Source organism: Triturus cristatus, chromosome 6 (assembly GCF_964204655.1).
Source record: "Triturus cristatus chromosome 6, aTriCri1.1, whole genome shotgun sequence".
Classification (NCBI taxonomy): Eukaryota; Metazoa; Chordata; class Amphibia; order Caudata; family Salamandridae; genus Triturus; species Triturus cristatus.
In genome coordinates this window covers 1,347,179,227-1,347,200,316 of record NC_140589.1, presented here as the reverse complement: position 1 = coordinate 1,347,200,316, position 21,090 = coordinate 1,347,179,227, and the positions used below count along the sequence as shown (strand labels likewise).

Here is a 21,090-nt window from a genome sequence, read left to right as displayed (position 1 = left end):
AAAATACCAGGCAAAAAAGTGGGGGTGACCATGGCAAAAAGGGGCACTCTCCTACACACTGGAGATGATGAAGTGGGGCATGCCTTGCTCTGTTCCCTCCTTTGGAGTTGCCATGAACCTGTGATTTTAGGTCATCTGCAGACAAAAACAGCTCTCTTCTACCTTCATTGTGTTCCGGTTGCAAGTACAAGGAAGACCGTTCAATGGAGGGAGGTGCAACACCACAAAGCGAACCAGAAGGTCCCACTTATTGGTTTTAAGCCACTGTAAAAGTTTGAAAGGGACGGCTTATTATTTCCTGGAGTCACTGTGGTCACAGCCCTACTCACAGAACGACAAACAGGCGGGTCCCAGCCAGTGAGCAGCAATTAGCGGTGGAATAACCATGTCCCTGCAGCACAATGACTAGGACAATGAGGATTATTCCATGGTGAATTCAAAAGAGGAACACAGATCTAGAGACACTGGCCAGCATTCTAAATGATGGGCCACTTTGCCCAGGGGTCTGGAGGAGACCCTGTTGAGGGATGGGAAGATATTTTTGACTTAGATGAGTTATGTCATTCTCGCTCCACAGAGTGGTGTCCTATAACCAAAGTTGCTTCCTACATGTAGACAAGGCTGTCACGATTTGCTCCCTGCACTCTCATGCCCACCACCAGAGGGGTGCATAGGGTGATTTTCCTGTGCTCTAATAAGCTTCCAGATACTCCCCTGCATGCACATCCTGGCTTCCATCCATTTGGTCACTATTTGGGAATTGATATCCATTCCCAATCCATGAAGGGTTTTGTGCAAGCCAGCCTGCTCATGCTTGAAGCCAGCCTGCTAATGTTTAACACACTGTTACCTAGAATTCCCTGCTCACTGCTTTGTCTCCACCCCTGCAGGCCAAGGATGGGAGGAGGAATTCAGCTCACTTGTGGATGGATGCTGCTAGCCTGCTCACACCTGATGCATGTGATTACTGTGAGCTCTTTTAAGCCCTGGCTCGCTGCAGGACAAGGTTGGTCATTGTAGCTGTGTTCTGGTGAGACCGATCCTTGTTTCTTGAGCTTTTGATATTCCTGAGCTTTAGTTGATCCTTGTTCCTTGATTCCTGAGCAATAGCTATTTCTTGCGCCTGAATTAGCACTGCCTGCCGTGCTACCCTGTTTCCTGAGTTGCTGAGCTATAGTTCTTCTTTGTTCCTGTTCCAGAGCTTCAGCTATTTCTTCTTCCTGATTTTCACTGCTTGCAGTGCTCTCTTGACTCCTTGTTTTCTGAGCTGTAGCTATTTACTGTTTCAATGAACTAGCACTGCCTGCAGTGCTACTTTGACTCCTGGGCTATAGTAATTTCCTGTTCTAGAACTAGCATTGCCTGCAGTGCTACCTTGAATGGTGAGCTTTTGCTCAATTTGAGTTCCTGCTCCAGCACTGCCATCAGGGCTACTTTGTTTTCTTGACTCCTGATCCACTACTATTCTAGTATACCCTTGTAGCCTCTCTTTCTGTAAATCCTTTTCCAGCACCTGCCTTTCTTCACATTTCCTTGGTTCCAGTTCCTAGTTTGCTGTCTTTCCATTCCTGCTGTCTTGCTTCTATTACCAAGTATGTTTGTTTGCTACTTGCTTTCTGCCAAGTGTGTCCTGTGATTTCTTCCTTTCCTGTCAAGCACTCCTCCTTGCTAGCTCCTGGTCTATTGTGCTTGTGTTTAGTTCTACCCCCTTGCTGTTACTGCCTTGCGTGTTCCTGTTTGATCGCCAGGATCCGTGGGCACAGCGGACTACCCAGGTGGTGTTTCTTGTTCAATGAGTTTTGTCCGAGTTACATTTATAACATCATCATAGGTATAAGCTTCACAGACCCTGCCTTTGCACGCATATCCTTTATGTGGGTATTTGCAGTCAGTATATGTAACGGCAATTGTGTGTGAGGAACTTACTGAGCTTCAGTCTTACCGTGTGTATCTCCCGTGTGCGTGTGTGTGTGCGTGTGTGTGTGCGGGTGTGTATGTATATCTGCATGTCTGCACATCCATTCTGGGTGTAGTTATTCTGAATGCTAAATTGCCTCTTGAGTGTCCATCTGTGAGTCTTAGCCATCTTTTTCACTTGTACAGGCTTCCCCTTTGGATCCCTTTTTCTCCTCTGACACCCTGTGTGATCCTGGGCAGCGTTGTACTCCTCTTTCTATGTAGGTTTTCTATCCAGTTCCCAATCCTTGCTAAAGTCCTTGACTGTGTCCAAGACCGCCCTGGACAGTCCTTGACAAAGGGTTTGCGAGCCCTCATATAAAGAGGTCAGGACACCTGTGAGCCATGTCTCTCAAGCCCCTTGTGGAAGGCTAGGTAGCTCATATACCAGACATGGATCCTAAGACTGTGACTTTCCTTGGAAATTACAAGTACCATAAGAAATGCACTGACCACTATTGGTCTGCAATGCGAAGAAAAAGTACTTGAATTTACAGTAACCAGGTTAATGGAAAAGACAGCCATGAAGGGAGGTATTGATCTGTGCATTCTGTTAAGATAGGCACAACATACTTATGCCTTTTAGGGTATGTGAACTGCACTATTTTCAAAGAATAGCATATAACTTTTTTTATTTTTATTCATTTACCCTAAACTGAGGGAGTTGGTCTCATCAGCATCAAAGCATGTTCTTTGGTGAGCCTCTTGATAAAAAAAAATTCCAGCATACAAGTCAGACCTGCATGATTTTGGACAGGGCCCAGCCATTTATCTGTAGGGTTTTGCCATGAAAGTTATTGATATGGTCGAGCCTAACAGGCGACCCTTTTTCGACCACAATAATTTCCAGGGCCCCATCAAAGTGGCTAGATGGACAACAGAAGATCTGCAAATGCTGAAGGGGAGTGTTATCACTTCTACCAAACTAAAGGTTTTAATGACACTAAATTAGTGCCTTTCCAATAAGAGACGGATCACCCAAAATTCTTGTGTTCTACAGATAATTCAGGAGTTCCAGATAGAGGTCTAAGTAACATATCAGGTACATTTGGTTCAACCACAACCCACTGTGTTTCCAGCAGTGACACATACTCGTGGGTGTAGAAACTTAGCAAATTTTTTTGAAAAACAAGAGGGCTTTACTTCATCCTCAGGGATCCTGAGCAACATCTTTTTGGTGAAAAAGAAGAGAAAAAAAAGATCTGTACCCAATCACAAACTAAAGAGTTCACCACCTGGATAGTGCACAAGCACTTCAAGATAGAGGGCAAGCACCACCTGAGGGACCACCTCTTGGAAGGCAAATGGAAGCCAGATGGATTTCCAAGATGCTAACGCTCTTGGGAGTTATTCCTTAAAACCTCACTGCAGATTCCTCCTGTTTCCCTGAAGGAGTGATACTTGTGAGCTCAAGGTTCCTCCATTTGAGATGTCTCAGCCCCTTGGTGTATCAGAAGGCTAATGATATTCTTCTGCTCTCATCTCAGAGCCCAAGAGGGGAGGATGATTATCTCTTTCACGTAGGTGAATTCTACAGGCCTACTTCATTTAACAGGCCCTTTTATTCAGAGTTTGTTTGTATGTCTAAGGAGGCCAGAATGACCACTCACTGGTGGCAGGGTCACAGCGGAGCGTTATATGGCTGGATGTAGAGATCGAATAAGGTGGCTGCAGGCTCAGCTGAGGGGTGAATAGGGTGGCTAACTCTGTGAGGAAGTTGCCATAGAAGGAAGGTGCTATAGAGAAGAGCTGCAGCTTTATATCAACTGTTTGAAGCTCCTAGTTGGATCCTTTACAATGCTGTGTATGACAACCAACAAGGATGGACAACATCTTGGCAGTGCAGTCTATTGTCTGCCTGGGAACACAAGGTCAAGGATTCTAGCCGAGCTGGCTAACAATTTTTGGAACTTCTACTGATAATAGAAGATATCTGTCAAATACAGGCTGCATTAGTGTATGTAGCAATTGCAGGTCGATAGGGACTCCGGGTCAATTTGCTGCAAGATTTTCTTCAGTTGGTAACAAAACATGCAAACAGCAGCTATATTATTCCTCCAGGATTTGGAGACATGACTGAATTTCCTAATGATTCGAAGATCAGAAGGCAGAGAGCGGAGATTGTGATGATCATAGTGGTTTGGGTGTCAAGAATAATATAAAGTTCTTCTGGAACTGTATTTTTATTTTCTAATGTTTTAATTCTATTACAATTTCTGCTGGGTGCAGGATCTGGGGTGTAGCATTCATCGATTTATCAGGCACAGTCATTTTCACACAACAGCTTGGTGGAACTCAGTAAAGGTGTATTGCAAGGTGAACTCCTTCAGTTCAGCCATTTTGATAGGCCATTCTAAGGCCTATTGGCGAGCACCCAGGTGTGTGCAAGTTTTCAGAGTCATGAGATTTGCTGGACCTCCTCTTTGCAAGTATTCTCAACTACAGAAATTTAAAAATGTGTCTTTATTGAGGCTCCGGCCGTGAGACCCCGCCGATCCTTTCTTCTTCGCCTGATCCTGCCCTGGCCGGCTGATTTCGGCAGTTTTGGGGCCCGGGCCCGCCTGGCTGTCCCTGGTGCGAGTTTGGAGCGCGACCGCCCCCCCGGAGCTGTGATTGCTGCCTGCTGTCGGCGCCCGGCGGGAGGCGGCTTTGATCCCTGACGCTGGCTGCGGGCGCGCGGCTACTCGAGACCGCGGCGCCCACGAGGGTGCTGGGCCTGAGAATCCTGGCGGCCCGGTGAGATCGTCGCTGCAGCAGTGGCGGCCCCCCCCTCGGTGGGGCCCCGACCTGGGATCCTGTGGCCGGCGGCGAGGTGCTGTGGAGCCCATTCCGGGCTGTGGTACCAGACGGAGGGCCGGGCGGTGAGTGGGGCACTCCCTGGTGGGACGACCTGAGCTGCTGTGGGGCTGGAGGTGGTGGGGGCCCTCCCCTTCGGGCCGGGTGTCGACGGCCGGGGCACAGTCTCCCCCCACTCTCCCCCACCAACGCTGCTGGACCTGCCCTGGTGTCCCGAGGCCTGCGGCGGAGAGCTGGTGCACCGGCTGGGTGCTGTCCTACCTCGCGGCTGCAGCCCGAGGCCCCCTGGAGGGCTGCGCTGGGACCCCCCCCGAACGGAGCCTGAGAGCAGGAATAGGCGGTGAGTGCGGCGGCGGAGGATCGTTTCTGAGAGAGGCCCGCGGCCACGGCCGAGGCGAGGGATCGGACTCGTTGCCCCGCTGGGGACCCCGCCGGAGGCTGACCACTGGGGCCGGCCGTGTCGGGCCCTGTCCGGCTGCGGGCTCCCCCCGCCGCCCCCGTGCTGGGCCCCTGTCCGCTCGAGCGCCCCTTGACGCTCTGCGGGTGTGACGTTCGCTCGCTGCCCTGATTCACGGACGGCCGCCACAGATATGGGCAAAGACAGGGCCGGCAAGCCAGCGTCCGGGGCCACCCAAACCAGGATGGACAAATTTACTACTACCGACAAGGGGCCCGGCTCCACGGCCGCGCCGGCCCCGGCCCCTGCCACGGACCTTGCTGCCATCCTGCAGGCCATCAACTCCTCCCGCGCCTCCCTCGAGGGCATGGTGGGAGAGGTCAAAGTGGACGTTGCTCTTCTCCGACAGGATCTGCGGAATGCCACCGCCCGCATTTCCGAGGCCGAATCCCGGATCTCCACCGCCGAGGACGACATCCGCCACCTACAGGACCAGGTTCGGGAGTTGACCACCCACTCTAAGGAACTACACCGCCGGGTCGAGGATGCAGAAAATCGCGCCCGGCGCAACAACCTGCGCTTAGTGGGATTTCCGGAGGGAGTTGAATCGGGCCGAGCGGACGACTTCCTGGAGCGATGGTTCCGGTCCTGGATGCCGGCGGACAGCCTATCTCCCTCGTTCGTGGTGGAGAGAGCCCACCGCTCCCTGGCCCCCAGGCCCCCAGGTGCGCCTCCCCGGCCGTTCATCCTCAAACTTTTGAACTTCCGCGACCGGGACGCCATCCTCCGCGAGGCCCGCTGCCAGGGCGCCCTCCTTTACCAGAACCACAAAATCATGATATTTCCGGACTACACCCGCGAAGTCCAAGAGCAACGCCGCTCCTACACGGAAGTGAAACAAAAGATGCGCTCTCTGGGACTCCAGTATCAGCTCCAGTTCCCGGCCCGCCTCCGGGTCGTCTTCCAGCACAAGACTTTGTTCTTCGATACCCCGCGGGCGGCCTGGGCCTGGTTGACGGAGGAGCACCCCCTGCAGTGCTCTGGGCGCGGCTCGCCTGTGGGTATGCGGAGGGGACGAGGAAGACCCCGGACATCGAGGACCCGTCGGCGGCACCGCACGTTACCCCGGGAGCGCACAGCGGAGGAGGTGATCACCACGCGCTCTGGGAGAAGGTCACGCCGAGGGTCGAGAGCCTCCTCTGCCTCTTCGGCCGCACATGCCAGTCCCGGGGCAGATGGACGGCGGACCGTGTCGCCCCGGCCCACGGGCCCTGCAACTCAGCCGGTCGAATTGGTGGACTCTTCGGACCTCTCTCGCAGCCCCAACATTTGACTCTCTTTGTTTCCTTTGGGGGGAGGGGGGGCTGGGGATGCCTGGACGGGGATGGGATGCCCCGTTATCAGTGTTGCTCTTGGCCAGGGCAGGTAACTCAGGTCTGAATTCATCGGTCTCAGGGGTCCACTAGCGCTCAAGCCCAAGCGTTTTAGCTTGGTGGTTCTTCCATTTGGTTCGGGCGACAGATGCTTCCGTTTTCGAAGTGTAGGGTGGGGGGGGGGGTTGGGGTTGGTTTGGGGTTGTTTCTTCCCCGTTGGGAAGACTTTGTTGGTGGGGGATGACTCCCTCTTAATTGTTGTACTAAGGCATCATGTGCTGTCTGGCTTGCTCTCCTGCCCGATGTCCCGTTGTCCTTCCTCTCTGGGGGCCTGCTCAGCCGCGCCCCTACTGGCCCCCTCTCCTGTCCTAGACCATGGCTGACCCGCCTGTCCCTAGGGCCGCCATGCGCATACTATCCTGGAACGTCAATGGTCTTCTGGACCGTTTTAAACGTATGGCGGTCCTCAAATACGCGCAACGCGCTGAGATCGATGTACTCCTCCTCCAGGAGACTCACCTGTTGGGTAACAACTGCCCCTTCCTTGGCCGCTACGGTTACGACAGGGTATGGCATTCCGGTTTTGTGCGGGGATCCCGAGGGGTGGCCATTTTGCTCCGCAAGTCCTTCCCCTTTGTCCTGTCCCGGGTGCATTTGCACCCCCAAGGTATGGTAGTGGTGGTTTCTGGCAATCTGGAGGGGCGACCCCTTACCCTGATGTCCCTTTATGCGGCGCCATCCCTCTTGCAGTCGGCCGTCTCCCACGCGGCGGGTCTCCTCCCGACACTTCCGGCGGGCTCCCTCATTCTCGGCGGAGATTTCAACGCCGTCTACTCGCCTCCCCTGGACTCGACGGGCCCGGTCTCCCTGTCCCGCGTCGCCCGCGCAAAACAGCTCTCATCCTGGGCCGAAGCGCAGGGCCTCTGCGATGTCTGGCGGATCTGGCACCCACAGGCACGCCAATACACCCACACATCGGCGGCCCATCACTCCCATGCCCGGATCGACCTCATCTTCGTACCATCCACCGACTGCGCGGGGGTGCGAGATGTACGCATTCTTCCGAGGGGCCTTTCGGACCACTCGCCTGTGCTCCTCGCTCTTGGTCCCCCACCCCTCTCTGCCCGTCCGATGTGGCGTCTGAACGCCTGGTTCCTCCACGACAAGGCTTTCCGGAAGGCGGTCGGGGGCGAGATCGCCGACTACTACTCCCATAACGAGGGCTCTGTCACCTCCCCTGCCGTCTTGTGGGAGGCCGGCAAGGCGACTGTCCGGGGCGCCGCTAAGGGGCATCTGCAGCGCCAACGGCGGGCACAATCCCAGAAGCTCGCGGAATGCGAAGCCCAAGCCGTGGAATTAGAGCGCGGTCTGGGGGAGTTGGACGATGCCGCCCGATCTCGTCGCTTGGCCTTCCTGCGGGAGGAGATTCGCCTCCATTCCCTGGAGGCGGCGAAGATTCTATGGCGCTCCTCGGTGGCCCGGGTCTACGGGTGGGGAGACAAAAACGGCACTCTTCTCCACCGGCTGGCGACCTATCCCCGGGCGGGACGGATCATTCCGGCCATCGCGGACCCAGCGGGTGGTACTCACACAGCCTCGGTGGCGATAGCCCAGGCGTTCGCTGACTATTACTCCCAGCTATACCGCCGCAGGCCGTCCACGCTCTCCCTTGAGGAATTGCTGGGGACGACCGCGGCTACACTTACGCGGTTGCAGCCCGAGGTTTCCGAGACCCTTGATTCACCGATCGAGCTGCAAGAGATCGAGGAGGCCATAGGCCGCTTAGCACCTGGGAAGACCCCGGGACCCGACGGGTTCCCCCAGGAGTACTACGCTCACTATCGGGAGACGCTGGCCCCGAGGCTTCGGGACCTGTTTGCAGCCGTGGTGGACACGGGCTCGTTCCGGCCCGAGACGGACACGGCAACCATAGTTGCCCTCCCCAAGACTCAGCCTCCCTCGCGGTCCTGCTCTGACTATCGGCCGATATCCCTTATCAACACCGAACTCAAAATCTATGCTACGGTCCTAGCACAGCGGTTGCGCCCGTCGCTCGCCTCCTTGGTCCATCCGGATCAATGCGGCTTTATGCCGGAGCGGGGGACCAGACACTGCCTGCGGCGCCTGCATCTTGCGATGGCGCACCGCAGCCGCCTTTCTCCCTACCTGGCCCTCCTTCTGGTTGACTTTGAAAAGGCCTTCGATTCCGTGGGATGGGCGTACTTGGCCGACGTCCTGGAACGCATGGGTTTCGGCCCCCGGTTCCGTGCCATGGTAGCGGTCCTATACGCGCACCCGCGGGCCCGGGTGTTGGTCAACGGGGCTCTCTCTCGCCCGTTTCCCATAGGTCGGGGGACGCGCCAGGGTTGTCCGCTCTCGCCCCTCCTTTTTGCGTTGGCCATGGAACCCCTGGCAATGCTGATTCGCGCGGATCCCGTTCTTCGCGGTTGGGAATGGCCAGCTGTGGCCCCCGATAAGATTGCCCTATACGCGGACGATGTCCTCCTCTATCTTTCCGACCCAGCGACCTCGGGGCCCCGGGTCCGCCGGATCCTCCATCGGTTTGGCCAGGCGTCGGGTCTCCATCTGAACCCAAAAAAATCTGTTCTAGTCCCGCTACACCCGTCGCGGGAATGTTTCGACTGGCAATCAGATATTCCCCTCCGGAGACTCTCCTTTAAGTACCTGGGGATCTGGGTCACCCTCCTCCCGGAACTCTGCTGGGCACTCAATGTGGCTCCAGTAGTAAACAAAGCCAGATCAGATATGCTCCGGTGGCAGGCCCTCCCTTTGAATCCGCTAGGGAGAGTCGCCTTATATAAGATGATGATCCTCCCCAAGTTTCTTTACATGCTGCAGAACACTCCATGCCCCTTTCCGCGCCCGTGGTTCCGGGACCTGGATAAGATGGTGACCAAATTCCTTTGGGGCGGTGGTCGACCTCGGCTGGCCTTGGACCGCTGCAGGGTCCCCTCCTACGACGGCGGCCTAAGCATGACCAACCTCTACCTCTACTATCTGGCCACCCAACTACTGGTGGTCCACGATTGGTTCTCAGGGGGCTGGGGCGACCCGGCTTATCGACTCGAGGTGAACTGCCTCGGGTTCCCCTCCATCCAAAACATGCTCTACGGCACAACGATCCCCCTGTCGCTCCCCGGCGTCGTGCGGGCTCCCTTTCTCGCGTGGCGCGCGGCCTTGCGACACACCAGATGGTCGGGGACGTCCACGCAACTCACTCCGCTTTGGCACGGGACGTGGCTGCGGGAGGTGGTGGGACTCACGGGCTTTCGGCAGTGGGATCTTCTCGGTATCTCCTGTCTGGGCGATATATGGCGTGGAAGCCGCATGTGTTCTTTCCAGGAGCTTCGGACCCGCTTCTCGCTGCAGCCTTCTCAATTCTACCGCTACCTTCAATTGCGCCACGCGGTTCGGGCTCACGTCCCTCTAGATTCCAGACTGCCTTCCCATAGTCCGCCTGAGGCCCAGGTGATGTTGGGGTATCTTGGGAGGGGGGGCATATCCCGCATTTATAAATCCCTAATTAACAATACACCGGTGGATTGGAGCGGGCTAAAGCAGCGATGGGAGGCTTGGGTGGGACCCCTGGATGAGGCGGACTGGAGGGACGCCCTTATGGGCCCTCGGTCGCTTACCACCTCCGCGAGGCTGCGGCTTATCCAACTTTATTACCTCCACACTGCCTATTTGACCCCGGCCCGCCTGTATCGTGCGGGACTCCGCGCGGACGCCTCTTGCACTCGCTGCGGGGAGGTTCCGGCAGATTTTTTCCACATGGTGTGGTCTTGCCCTCGTCTGGGGGACTACTGGGCAGCGATCGAGGCCGATCTAGCGGAGGTCCTGGGTTGGGAGGTCCCCCACGAGCCTAGAATGGCCCTGCTGGGCATCATGGACGGGATGGACGGGTCCCGCAATGAGAAGTACTTCCTCACCACTGCCCTTATGGTGGCTAAAAGAGACATAGCGGCGGCGTGGTCACAGCCAGACCCGCCCAGAGTGGCTACCTGGAGTAGAGGGGTGGATTGGTGTGCAGCTCAGGAGCGGTCGCTATACACTGCACGGGGCTGCCCAAAAAAATTTCGCAAGATATGGGGGAAATGGTTGGGGGGCCTGCTTTGAAGGGTGGGTGCGCAGGGGGGGGGGGACGGGGGATGGGAGGGGGCGGGAGGGTTTTTGCACTTGCCTGTTGATGCTTTCCTGATTACCGATACTGATGCCTTGTTCACTGCACTGCTGTATATTATTCCTGATATTGTTCTTTATGCCGCAAAACACAATAAAAAGAAGTTTATCAAAAAAAATGTGTCTTTATTCTTGCGTTGGCTGAAAATGTTGCTTTCGGTCATAAGAAACTCTCTTTTAAAGTAACTATGACATTGTGTCTACTTTCCAGAAATGTGTGAGCATTGTATTTAATCGGATGGGTGTTTAGCCAAATAGAATATGATTTACAGTATGCAACCCAAGATGTGTAGTAAGGTATGTGAAGCAAGGTATCTCAAACAGCATGAGTTGGTTGCCAAATATTTAATACTTAAGCCTGCTTTGGAGGAGGTTATTTCCTTTCAAAACATTTCTAACTAAGTCTCTTCCACCTTTTTGGCCTGGTGGGTTGCGAGGACTTAGAGGAGGCAGGTTTAGATATTTTTCATTTTAGAGAACACACTGCACAAAGCGCAATGGTCTCTAAAACCTTTTTGTTGGGCAGAGGATTGAAAAACATTATGAAGATGGCAGACAGCTCTTCAAGATTAACTTTCAGAAAGTTCTACTTTCATCTCGTGAGGGATTTTGCCTATCTAGGTAAAAGCAAGCTTTATATAGCACAATCCTTCCTTCGGTCCAAACTCATTGATTTTGTAGGAACCAACGTGAAACAAAGATGATGGGGCTGTGAGATCAGCACTTGTGAAATTCGTTTGAGGTATTTGGTATGCCATCGCAAAGAAAGGCATAGTATTGACACTCAATCCTCTTTCAAACACTGTGGAGGATTTCTACTGGTGACCTTTTCATCGTGTGATTGTATTTTCATCTGGACGGATTGCTGAAAGATGTGGATTATGAATATGATATTGCTGTCATTTTTGTGCAGTAAAGAAAGGCAAGCATAATCCTTCTCTGTGTTCTGAATGAAAATATAGCTAAGGACTTTTGCATTGCAGTTCAATGCACAAGAAAAGAAAAAGTGAAAACAAAGAATTGCCACCATTTGAAGGGAACCTGAACAGTATGAACCTCTTAGGTTCTCGTAACAACTGTGAAGTAGCAAGTATGGTGAGACAGATGTGCATTTATTATGGATAAATATGGAGTTCAATAATGTGGTGAAATTTGTGGAGATACACACACATTTTCCTACTTACGTTTCTGTGTCTGAAACCAACGATTCATTATTGCAAACATCGTTGAAGGTGTGAAGTTGATTCTGCGTTCAAAGAAAATAACACAATCACAAGTCAAATATGTTTTCAGATTACATACATTGGACATAAAAAAAATATCTAATCCATCCTGAAAACTACTGCCATTTTAAATTTGCGGTCATGGCATTTTGTCCTTGGAAACAAGGGGTTCTTACTTGCAGCACAGGACAAAATAAAGAGAAGAGTACTGATAGTACAGGTTGGAATGGTAATCCACCTCATTAACTCCCTTTTCATCTCTCCAGTTCTTACCATTCGCAAATTATTTCTTAAGTGATAGAGAATACAATTGAACATTCAGATGAAAGAAAAAGATTTTTTGGGTATTTTTATTTGCTGCTACCTATGGTTATAGCTGACCATTTGTGATCTGAGATATTGAACTAATTTGCAAATGTAACCACAACCAAAGCATTAATACATCTCATCACAGCTCGGTGATGAGAGCCTAGACCAACCCTGCAGAGGTGAAGTGCTTTTGAAAGAGAAGCCTTTCCTGTGGTCTGGGCACTGAAGAAGCGGAGACGATACTGGTTTGGGACTCACCTCCAGATTTAGAGAGACTACCGGACCCTCAGGTGGCTTATGCAAATGAGGGGTTAGAACCTAAAATTGTTGAGGTGGTCCATCTCCCTACAGAGAATGGACTTTACTGTGCAACAATGACCTGGATCATACCATTCCAATACAGATAATTTCTTCCGCCTTAGTGATGATAACTCCCGCGAGGTTGGGTAGTTCTCCCCACTCTCAGTTGGGCAGGGACACGTGTTATATATGTCAGCCTTAGGGTGGTCTTCCAACAAACCTTTTGCCTACTTACTACTAATGTTTGCTAGATTTCGTTTTTGTTCGCCTTAGGACCCTGTGCACTTTACCACTGCTAACCAGTGCTTAAGTGCTTGTGCACATGCCCTTAAACATGCTTTGATTACCATATACCTAATTGGCATATTTAATTTACTTATAAGTCCCTTGTAGAATGGTACACCGTATACCCAGGGCAAGTAAATTAGATGCTAACAGTGGCCCTGCAGCACTTATTGCGGTATCCACTTAGGTAGCACGCTAAAACATATCCCAGGCCTGCCACTGTAGACTGAATGCAGTGTTGCGCTGCCATGCTAACATGGCATCCAAAACCGATTGAGAAACATTAAACTCCCTTTTTATTACATATAGGTCATCTCCAAGGAAGGCCCTAGGTAGCCCATAGGGCAAGGTGCAACGTAATTAAAAGGTTGGACAAGTACCTTTAAGTTTAACATGCCCTGGTAGTGAAAAACTCCCAAATGAGATTTCACTACTGTGAGGCCTACCCCTCCCATAGGATAAAACGAGGGATTCCTTTTTAGGTCTCGGCTGGCGATAGCAGCGCGCATGCGCTGCTCTCGGCATTCGAGAGCTTCTTGAAATCAATACGGTTGAGGAAGGGAACTTGAGGCCCGGCCCCCTCTTCCCATTGACTCGCATCATAGCTTAGGCTAAATGCAGGTATTCTATTAAGGAGGCTTTTTAGTCCCTCCTTGTTACCGCCCTGTCCACTTTTGGCCCCGCCCACCGGGACTGGATCTTTTACTGGCAGCAGTACACACACTCCTTTAATTATTAGCTAGGCACTTTTTTCCCCATTCGTGTAATGTGTTGCAATAACAATCGGACGCCCTTGTTGCCCTCGGGGTGAAAAAAAATAATCTTACCTCTGCAGCAGTGCCACTTGTCACTGCTTTTGAGGTAACTTCAAGGAGACTCGTTATAGTTCTTTCAGTCTCATCATTTCAGAACAGAAGCATTTTCAATGTTCTATACAAGGAAGCCGTAGTTGTTGCTGATTTATCTTACACAAACAACCACCATTGGCAAAGCCAATAGCCCTGGCTTGCTGTAGCTGTAATGTTACTTGCTTTATCAGTATTATATATCTGTATGCAATGACAGAAGCAGCAAAATACAAGTTGTCGTACACGACCACCAGCAAGGCTTCGTTAAATGGCGCTGTGTGTCTTAATCTCCAGGTCTGTCCAGCTGCAGGGTTGACTGTGGCGTTACAACCAGAACTGCAGAATTTGGAATTTGAGAACCATGATTGAATCTCGGCATGCTCAAAATCCTGTGATTCTGGGCACATCACTTCTCCCCGTGCCTCAAACCATGAAAGTGATCTTGTGTAATTTAACCAGTGCTTATGCACAGTGATCCAATATCTTTGTGTGGAGTTCGCGCTATATAAAACTGCAATAAACACTACTCCATCATGGTTTTACATTTGTTTTCATCTTGTTGGTTGGCCTGCTGGGGTTGCATTCCGTCCTGGCAAATCTTGCTTGCAGTAACGTCCGCAGAGCTCTAGGCCGCTGTGTGAACTGACCTGCACCAAAACTGACTCAGTGTCGCCGTTAGTTGTCCTAGGCCCCCACAGATGCAGGGGCACAGCCGGCTAGGGCATGCTTTTACTGCCAGTGTTGTGTGTGCTGTGTGATCACGAGTGCGTCAGGAGCTGTGGTCCTTGCTGTGTTCCATCCTCCTACAGGTGAGAGCCAGGGCTTTAAGTGGGCCGGGTCCTGCCGTTGCTCTGCACTGGCAGTTCTATAAAGCAGTTGCCAAACCAGGTCTCTATCGGGCTCTCCATTTTTGCCCTTGGGGTGAAAAAACAAATCTTACCTCTACAGAAATGCCACTCGTCACTGCTTTTGAGGTAACTTCAAGGAGACTCGTTATAGCTCTTTCAGTCTCATTACAGAATAGAAGCCTTTTCAATGTTATATACAAGGAAGCCGTAGTTGTTGTGGATTTATCTTACACAAACAAAAACCACTGGCAAAGCCAATAGCCCTGGCTTGTTGTAGGTGTAATGTTACTTGCTTTATCAGTATTATATATCTGTATGCAATGACAGAAGCAGCAAAATACAAGTTGTCGTACACGACCACCAGCAAGGCTCAGTTTAATGGCGCTCTGCGAATTAATCACCATGTCTGTCCAGCTGCAGGGTTGACTGTGGCGTTACAACCAGAACTGCAGAATTTGGAATTTGAGAACTATGATTGAATCTTGGCGTGCTCAAACTCCTGTGATTCTAGGCACATCACTTCTCCCCATGCCTCAAAACATGAATGGCATCTTGTGTAATTTAACCGGTGCTCATGCACAGTGATCCAATATCTTTGTGTGGAGTTCGCGCTATATAAAACTGCAATAAACGCTACCCCATCATGGTTTTACATTTGTTTTCATCTTGTTATTTAGAGGAGTCGAGCGAAATGCTGCGCATGGGCGGCCTGCTGTGCCACTTCTTTTCAATCTCCTAGTACTTGGGCCGGCTCCTCAGGCATCTCTCCCGGCCCCAGCTGCATGAAAAACCGCTTGTGTGCATGCGCAAGTAGCCGCTCTTCCTCACACTTTTCAGGTTACTGCTGCTGCACTTTGACTCCAGGGAGCACTTCAGCTGCATGCTGCAGATCCTCGCTGCTCCCCTACTACCCCAATGCTGGGGTCTTTAATGGTGCACTCGTGTGTGCCCCTGACTGAGGCTAAAAGAGGGCACCTTGGCCCCAGCACTCCAGCAGTTTGTATTCCTCGAAAGAGTTTGCCTCTAGGTTAACTGTAAACGTAAAGCACTCTTCAAAATTTCACCACGCAGCACGCTGTTTATTTGCAGTCTCCACCCATTATTGTGTGCCACTGTGCTTGTGCAAATTAACAAAGCAGTGCTTTCTTTTAGCTACATAAATAAAACCATTACGATTTTGAAACGCAACGGTCACTTTATTTTCAGGCGCCATTTCCGGGTGCTTTTTGTTGTACATGTTTTGTGTTTAACGCACTATTCATTTATTTATAGCCTGTAAGATTTATTGCTCAATGATTCTCTTTTTTGTGCTGGAATGAGGGGAAAATGACAATCAGCGTTAGTTCAACCCCGATGCGCAGCAGGAGGGCTGTTTCAGAGGTCTCCCTTCTGTTGCTCTTCCCCCCACATCTGTGCTTTTATGGCTCTCTCGCCAGTGTGCCTCTCTGCTCCGTGCACTTCCCCCCCACATGACGGACCTGGCATGATGTCCTGCTCCTCTGTATTCTTTCTGCTCTGCCACACTTTTCACACACAACAGCTATTTATTTTCTCACATGAGCACCTGCCGAGCCGGGGCTCTTTGCTTCGCTAGGTGGCTCTTTTCCATAAATGAGCTCCCAGCCGAGATTTATGGCGGAGTCTGCTACTCCACCCTCCTACAGTGAGCCATTAGACTTCACATGCAATGTCACCAGGGCAATGTCATAAACAAAGAACACTAGCAGATCAAGACTTTGTATTTAGATTACTGTGCACGTTGTATGTCCGAGTTCTAATCCTATTTCAAGAAACCTGTTTGCATTTCTAAACATTTGAAATGCTGCTGAAGCTTTATTCATTAAATCTGCATTCGCCATTTAAATTATGTTAATAAGTTATTTCTTTTACAAGTCATGGGCAAGGGATGGTTTAAAGGGCTGCATCCAAATTGTAATATCACCTGAAACCCTTCATTTAAGTACTCTTTCTGGCAGCATCTCCAGGATCTGTGTTTATTTATTTTGTGGAAATGTTGTGGCGGTTTCTGTCTGGTAACTTTGCATCCAACATCTTACTACGGCTTAAAACAGGCCCTGCAAACACATATAATTTTGACAGTCCTCCTGCAGACCTCCTCCTCCGGAATTGTGACTCCAAGAAGTCTGCTAGCTTCCGACAGAGAGCGAAGCTGGTATTGTTTCCCATCCAGACGGAAAATCGATCAGAATGGGTGGCCCCAAGAGTAAGAAATATGACGCTGACGGAGATAGTGCGTGATAGGACAGAAGTGCCTGAGCTTCTGTAATGTGATCACAGCAAGATTCTGGTAGAGAGTGGGAGTTTGGTCCAGATAGGTGATTGGATGCATAGCTCTGGTCCTACGGAGTATCTCCTCCTTTGTACGGAAGTCTTCGATACAGTCCAGAATGTCAGCCGGGGCTGCCTTGCCAGCCCTGGGAGGCCCCACCCGATGGGCTCTGTCAATCTTGATGTCGAATTCCGGTGGGTTCCCCAGAATGAGAGTGAACAGACCCCTCACATATGCAAAGATGTCTCCTGCCTCCACGTTGGTACGGACTCCCCGGATTCTGATGTTGTGTCTCCGAGAATGATTCTCCAGGTCCTCGAGGTGCGTTTGGAGGTCTACCTGCTGCTCATGGATGCGAATGACCTCTTGTTGGAGTGCGGAAAGTACAGAGTCCCTATTATCTCCCTTGTCTTCGAGGACAGCAACCCGTTCCCCGATCAACGTCTCTACGGATGTCCTTAATCTTAGAAGTAAGGTCCCGCTTCACCGTCTGTAGATCCTCCCAAAGGGTCGTGAAGAGGGACTCAAGGAAGGCGCAGGCCACTGGTTCTTCCCGTGTCCCATCCGTCTGTGATTTGGCAGCGGCCCCCGGAGTTGAAAGGGCCATCCTGAAGGATCCCTGTGTGGTCGAGGGAGTTGGAGAGAAGAGCTCCTTCAGTGTTACGTCTGGTTTGGGGTCCTTCAAGTTTTTGGGCCTCCTGGCTCGGGTGGAGGTCATAGCCCATACTGGCGTCGTGAGGGGTCACAGGAGGCAGGCCCATCCCCACCGGGCACCGGAGGATAGCTGCGTGGGTCAGGCCAGACGTGTAGGACGGCCAGCCAGAGCGCCGTAACCCCAGCGCAGGACCAAGGCGAAGCCAGACCCAAGGTGCGACAAATTAGGCTCCCACTCCTAGAGGGTCATGCACTGCGATCAAGGGAGGGCCCCTCGCATCACGTATCCCCTCCTGGGCTCACCTGGGACCACTAGACAGGTTGTTCCGGGCGATGCCTGATGTGGTGGTGAATGGCGGCGTTGCGGGCGTCCCGCCCCTCTCCACTCGCTCCCGCAGCTCCGGTGTGTTTTCAGGCCCCGCTAGTTGGAGGCCGCCGGTGGGAGCCGTGCCGCCGCATCCACCCCCCTCGACTCGCTCCTATGGCTCCGGTGTGCTTGCAGACACCGCTTGGTGTAGGCTGCTGGTGGGAGCCGAGCCAGCGCGGCCACCCAGAAAGCTGCAACACGTGGCAGACCTCAGGGTAGGTGGGGGAGTGTATGGCCGGCTCTTACCAACCACGCAGAGCTGCCGTGCCAGCAGGGACCAGGCCGCAGAAGTTGTGGGGAAGGCCTGAAGTGCCCGAGTCCCGCTTGAAGTCTGCTCAGTTTAAGAGTGGCACTCCGCAGTGCCTCCCCTCGCTGATGTGGCTGACCCAGCTAGAGAGCCAGGTCCTGGAATGCGCCCTCCTCACCGCTGGGGGTGGCCCGGCGGTCCTCACCGCAGGCCCGCTCCACCAGGGAACCGGCAGCAACAGGCCAGGTGCCGCCAAACAAAATGGCATGTCCAGCGATGCAGTCCCAAACAGCTGGCTACCCCTGCCTCTGAGAGTGCGGCGTCGAGCCCCGGACAGCTATGGGGCGGTCGCTTGAGGTAGGGCGACCCAGTGAGCCAGTGCGGCACGTCGGCCGATGGGGTAGAGGCCACGTCGTCTCTGAGGGAGCGCCGACTCCAGCCGCCGGATCTCACTGCCCGCTAGGCTTGGGAAGCCACTGTTCATCCTCCAGGTGCCCCCAGATGACGCTCAATGCCTCGAGGCTACCGCTCCCAACTTCGGTGCCGTGAAGGGTTAAAAAGCCGGTGCTATAGTTCGGCGGTGAGGTAGCAAGGCACGTCCTACCTCGCCGGTATCTTGGCCACACCCTCTGAGATTGGATTTTATAGCGTTAACAGTAAACCCTACTTGGTGAAGGAGGTTTATTGGGAGCAGTGTGTGTTCCCGACAGTTTTGACAGGTGTCATCCAGATAGGGAAATAGATGAACGTCCTGCCTTTGCAGAAGAGCAGGCACCACTGCAAGGCCCTTTGTGAAGGGGAGCACCTTGAACTGGTAATGCTTTCCGCTGGCTAAAAACCTGAGATACCAGTGATGTGCAAAGTGGACTGGTATGTGGAAATAAGAGCCCGGCAGGTCGAGGGCAGCCATGAAGTTACCTTGTTGTAGCAGCGGGATGACATCCTGTAGAGTAACCGTATAGAATTAATCTGAAAGAATGCATTAGTTTAGGGGCTTGAGGGCCAAACGGGCTGAAGAGAACAGTCTTTTTTAGGAATGAGAAGGTACAGAGAGTATACTCCTTTGCCCTGCTGATGGTAGGGGCTGGGCTTTATGGCTCCTTTGAGAAGGAGCGCTTGGGCATCTCGCCCAAGTAGTCTGATAATTTTGGGATTTTTTCCCCCTTAGTTTTACATAACGCAAACTTGACCTGAAGGCATCAGAGCGCTTTACACAAGCACCAGTTGCATTATGGGGAGAGTTTGTGTGGGAGGCGAGTAAGTGAGCTCCAGACAATAACCATGTTGGATAATATCCAACACTCATTGGTTGGAGGTGAAGTTCTGCTAAGCGGGAAAGAACCTTTGAGGTCATATCATCGGGGGAGGAGAGGCAAGTCAAGGCTTAGTGGCTCTGGGAAATGACTGTTGAGCGTGTGGCTGTTGGACTTCCCGCTTGAAGCTAGCTGGAGATAAAGAGCCAGTTATGTATGCGCCGAAGGACACTAAAGTTGCCACCCCTTCCCCCAGCCCCTCCGTCCCCACAGCCTCCCCAGCCCCCCCATTTCCTTTCCCTCCTACCCCCAGCCTCCCCCTACCCCCAGCCCCTACTGCAGTGACCGCTGCACCTAGTGTGCAGCAGATAGTGGTGTTGGAGATCGGCTTTTCTCTGGGAGATGTTGGAAGATCTGCTTCATTTCATCCCAATGGGCACGGTCAAACCTAGACCGTAGCGAAATGGCAATCTGCCAATAGCTGGCCAATTGTGCAGCTACCCTCTTACCTGCAGCATCTATTTATTTACTCTCTTTATCTGGTGGAGGGGCATCTCACCAGTAGTTTGAGAGTTAGCCTGGAAGTCGGTAGAAGTTGGCCATGTAGAGGATCAGGAGAAGCTTTGTATTTTTTGTCCACCTTATGAGCAATGACTCTGCCGCGGATGTGGTTGTGAAAGATGTCCGGGGTGTGAGGGAGTATGCCTTTATGCATGGGGTGATACTGAGCGGAGCAGTGGGTGGAGGACAGGGTCTAAAAAAGGAAGACTTCCCCTAAAGGCGCAGTGTGGCGATCGACTTGGGGAAAGAGGCAGCCCTACCAAGAAGTTCATGGTAGTATGTGAAGTCGTCAGGACGGGCATGGTACAGGTCAGGATCTGAGTCCCCTCGTGGGTCAGCATCCCATAGGTGTCCTATGGATCCCCCTGAAGGGAAGTGTTGAAGGTATCCCCTTCGCCCCATCTCCCCAAGTATGCATAAGGTGATCACTGAAAAGTATAGGGAACAGAGTCGCCTGAAGAAGACGGTGGGGCGGGTGAGTGATGTGGAGTAGGATGAGGTGGTGGTGTAAGAGTGACAGGGAAAGGGCTTGTAGCCTTGTCTACTTTCTTGCACTGCTTGGGTGGAGGTGACATGTCCAAGAATTCCTCAAATGACTCCGGTCGTTTGGACTGTTGAGCGACAGAGGCGGGTGAGTATCAGGCCTGTATGGGGATGTATCATTAAGTGTTTCTACTGGGCGTCGATCTCCTCCTGAAGTTTATGGAGAATGGGCTTGATGGTCCAGGAGGCAGTGTCCAGTCTTACTGGTCGGCGCAGAGGGTCTCGGCTCCAAAGTTAATTTCAACGCCAAAGCAATCGGCTTCGAGACAGGTGTGGGCAGTGCCAAAGTAGTCGGCCTTGATGGTTTCTTCGGCGTTAAGCTGGGCGTTGCATCCGAAGATAGTAGTTGTGCCAACCATCGCCCGAAGGTAGTGGCTGCCTGGCATTCGGTCTCTGGTGCTCCAGAGTGGCTGGACGACTCTTTGGAAGAGGCTCCTCAGTTTGGGATCGTGATGGGGGATTAGTGGGGCAGTACTGTACTCACAGCTGGCTGCGCAAGTGGAAGACCCTAGATCTCCAGATCGGAGAAGTCATCGGGGGATAAAGCCTCCTCCTCTGTAGCAGACTGTTATGGATGGTGTTCCGCCTCAATGTCCATGGGGCTGAAAAGGTCCAGGTGTCCTCTCTGCTTCTAAGC

The 21,090-nt window shown here is 52.3% G+C and overlaps 1 protein-coding gene across 1 annotated transcript in view; it reads right to left on the bottom strand.

The window, feature by feature from the left end:
- USP34 (ubiquitin specific peptidase 34) overlaps positions 1-21,090 on the bottom strand; it is a 2,509,780-nt gene that overhangs the window by 2,353,734 nt on the left and 134,956 nt on the right. Inside the window, exon 8 of the mRNA XM_085612349.1 lies at positions 11,910-11,971. Within this exon, the coding sequence (XP_085468475.1) occupies positions 11,910-11,971 (62 nt within the window). The remainder of the gene's footprint in view (positions 1-11,909; positions 11,972-21,090) is intronic.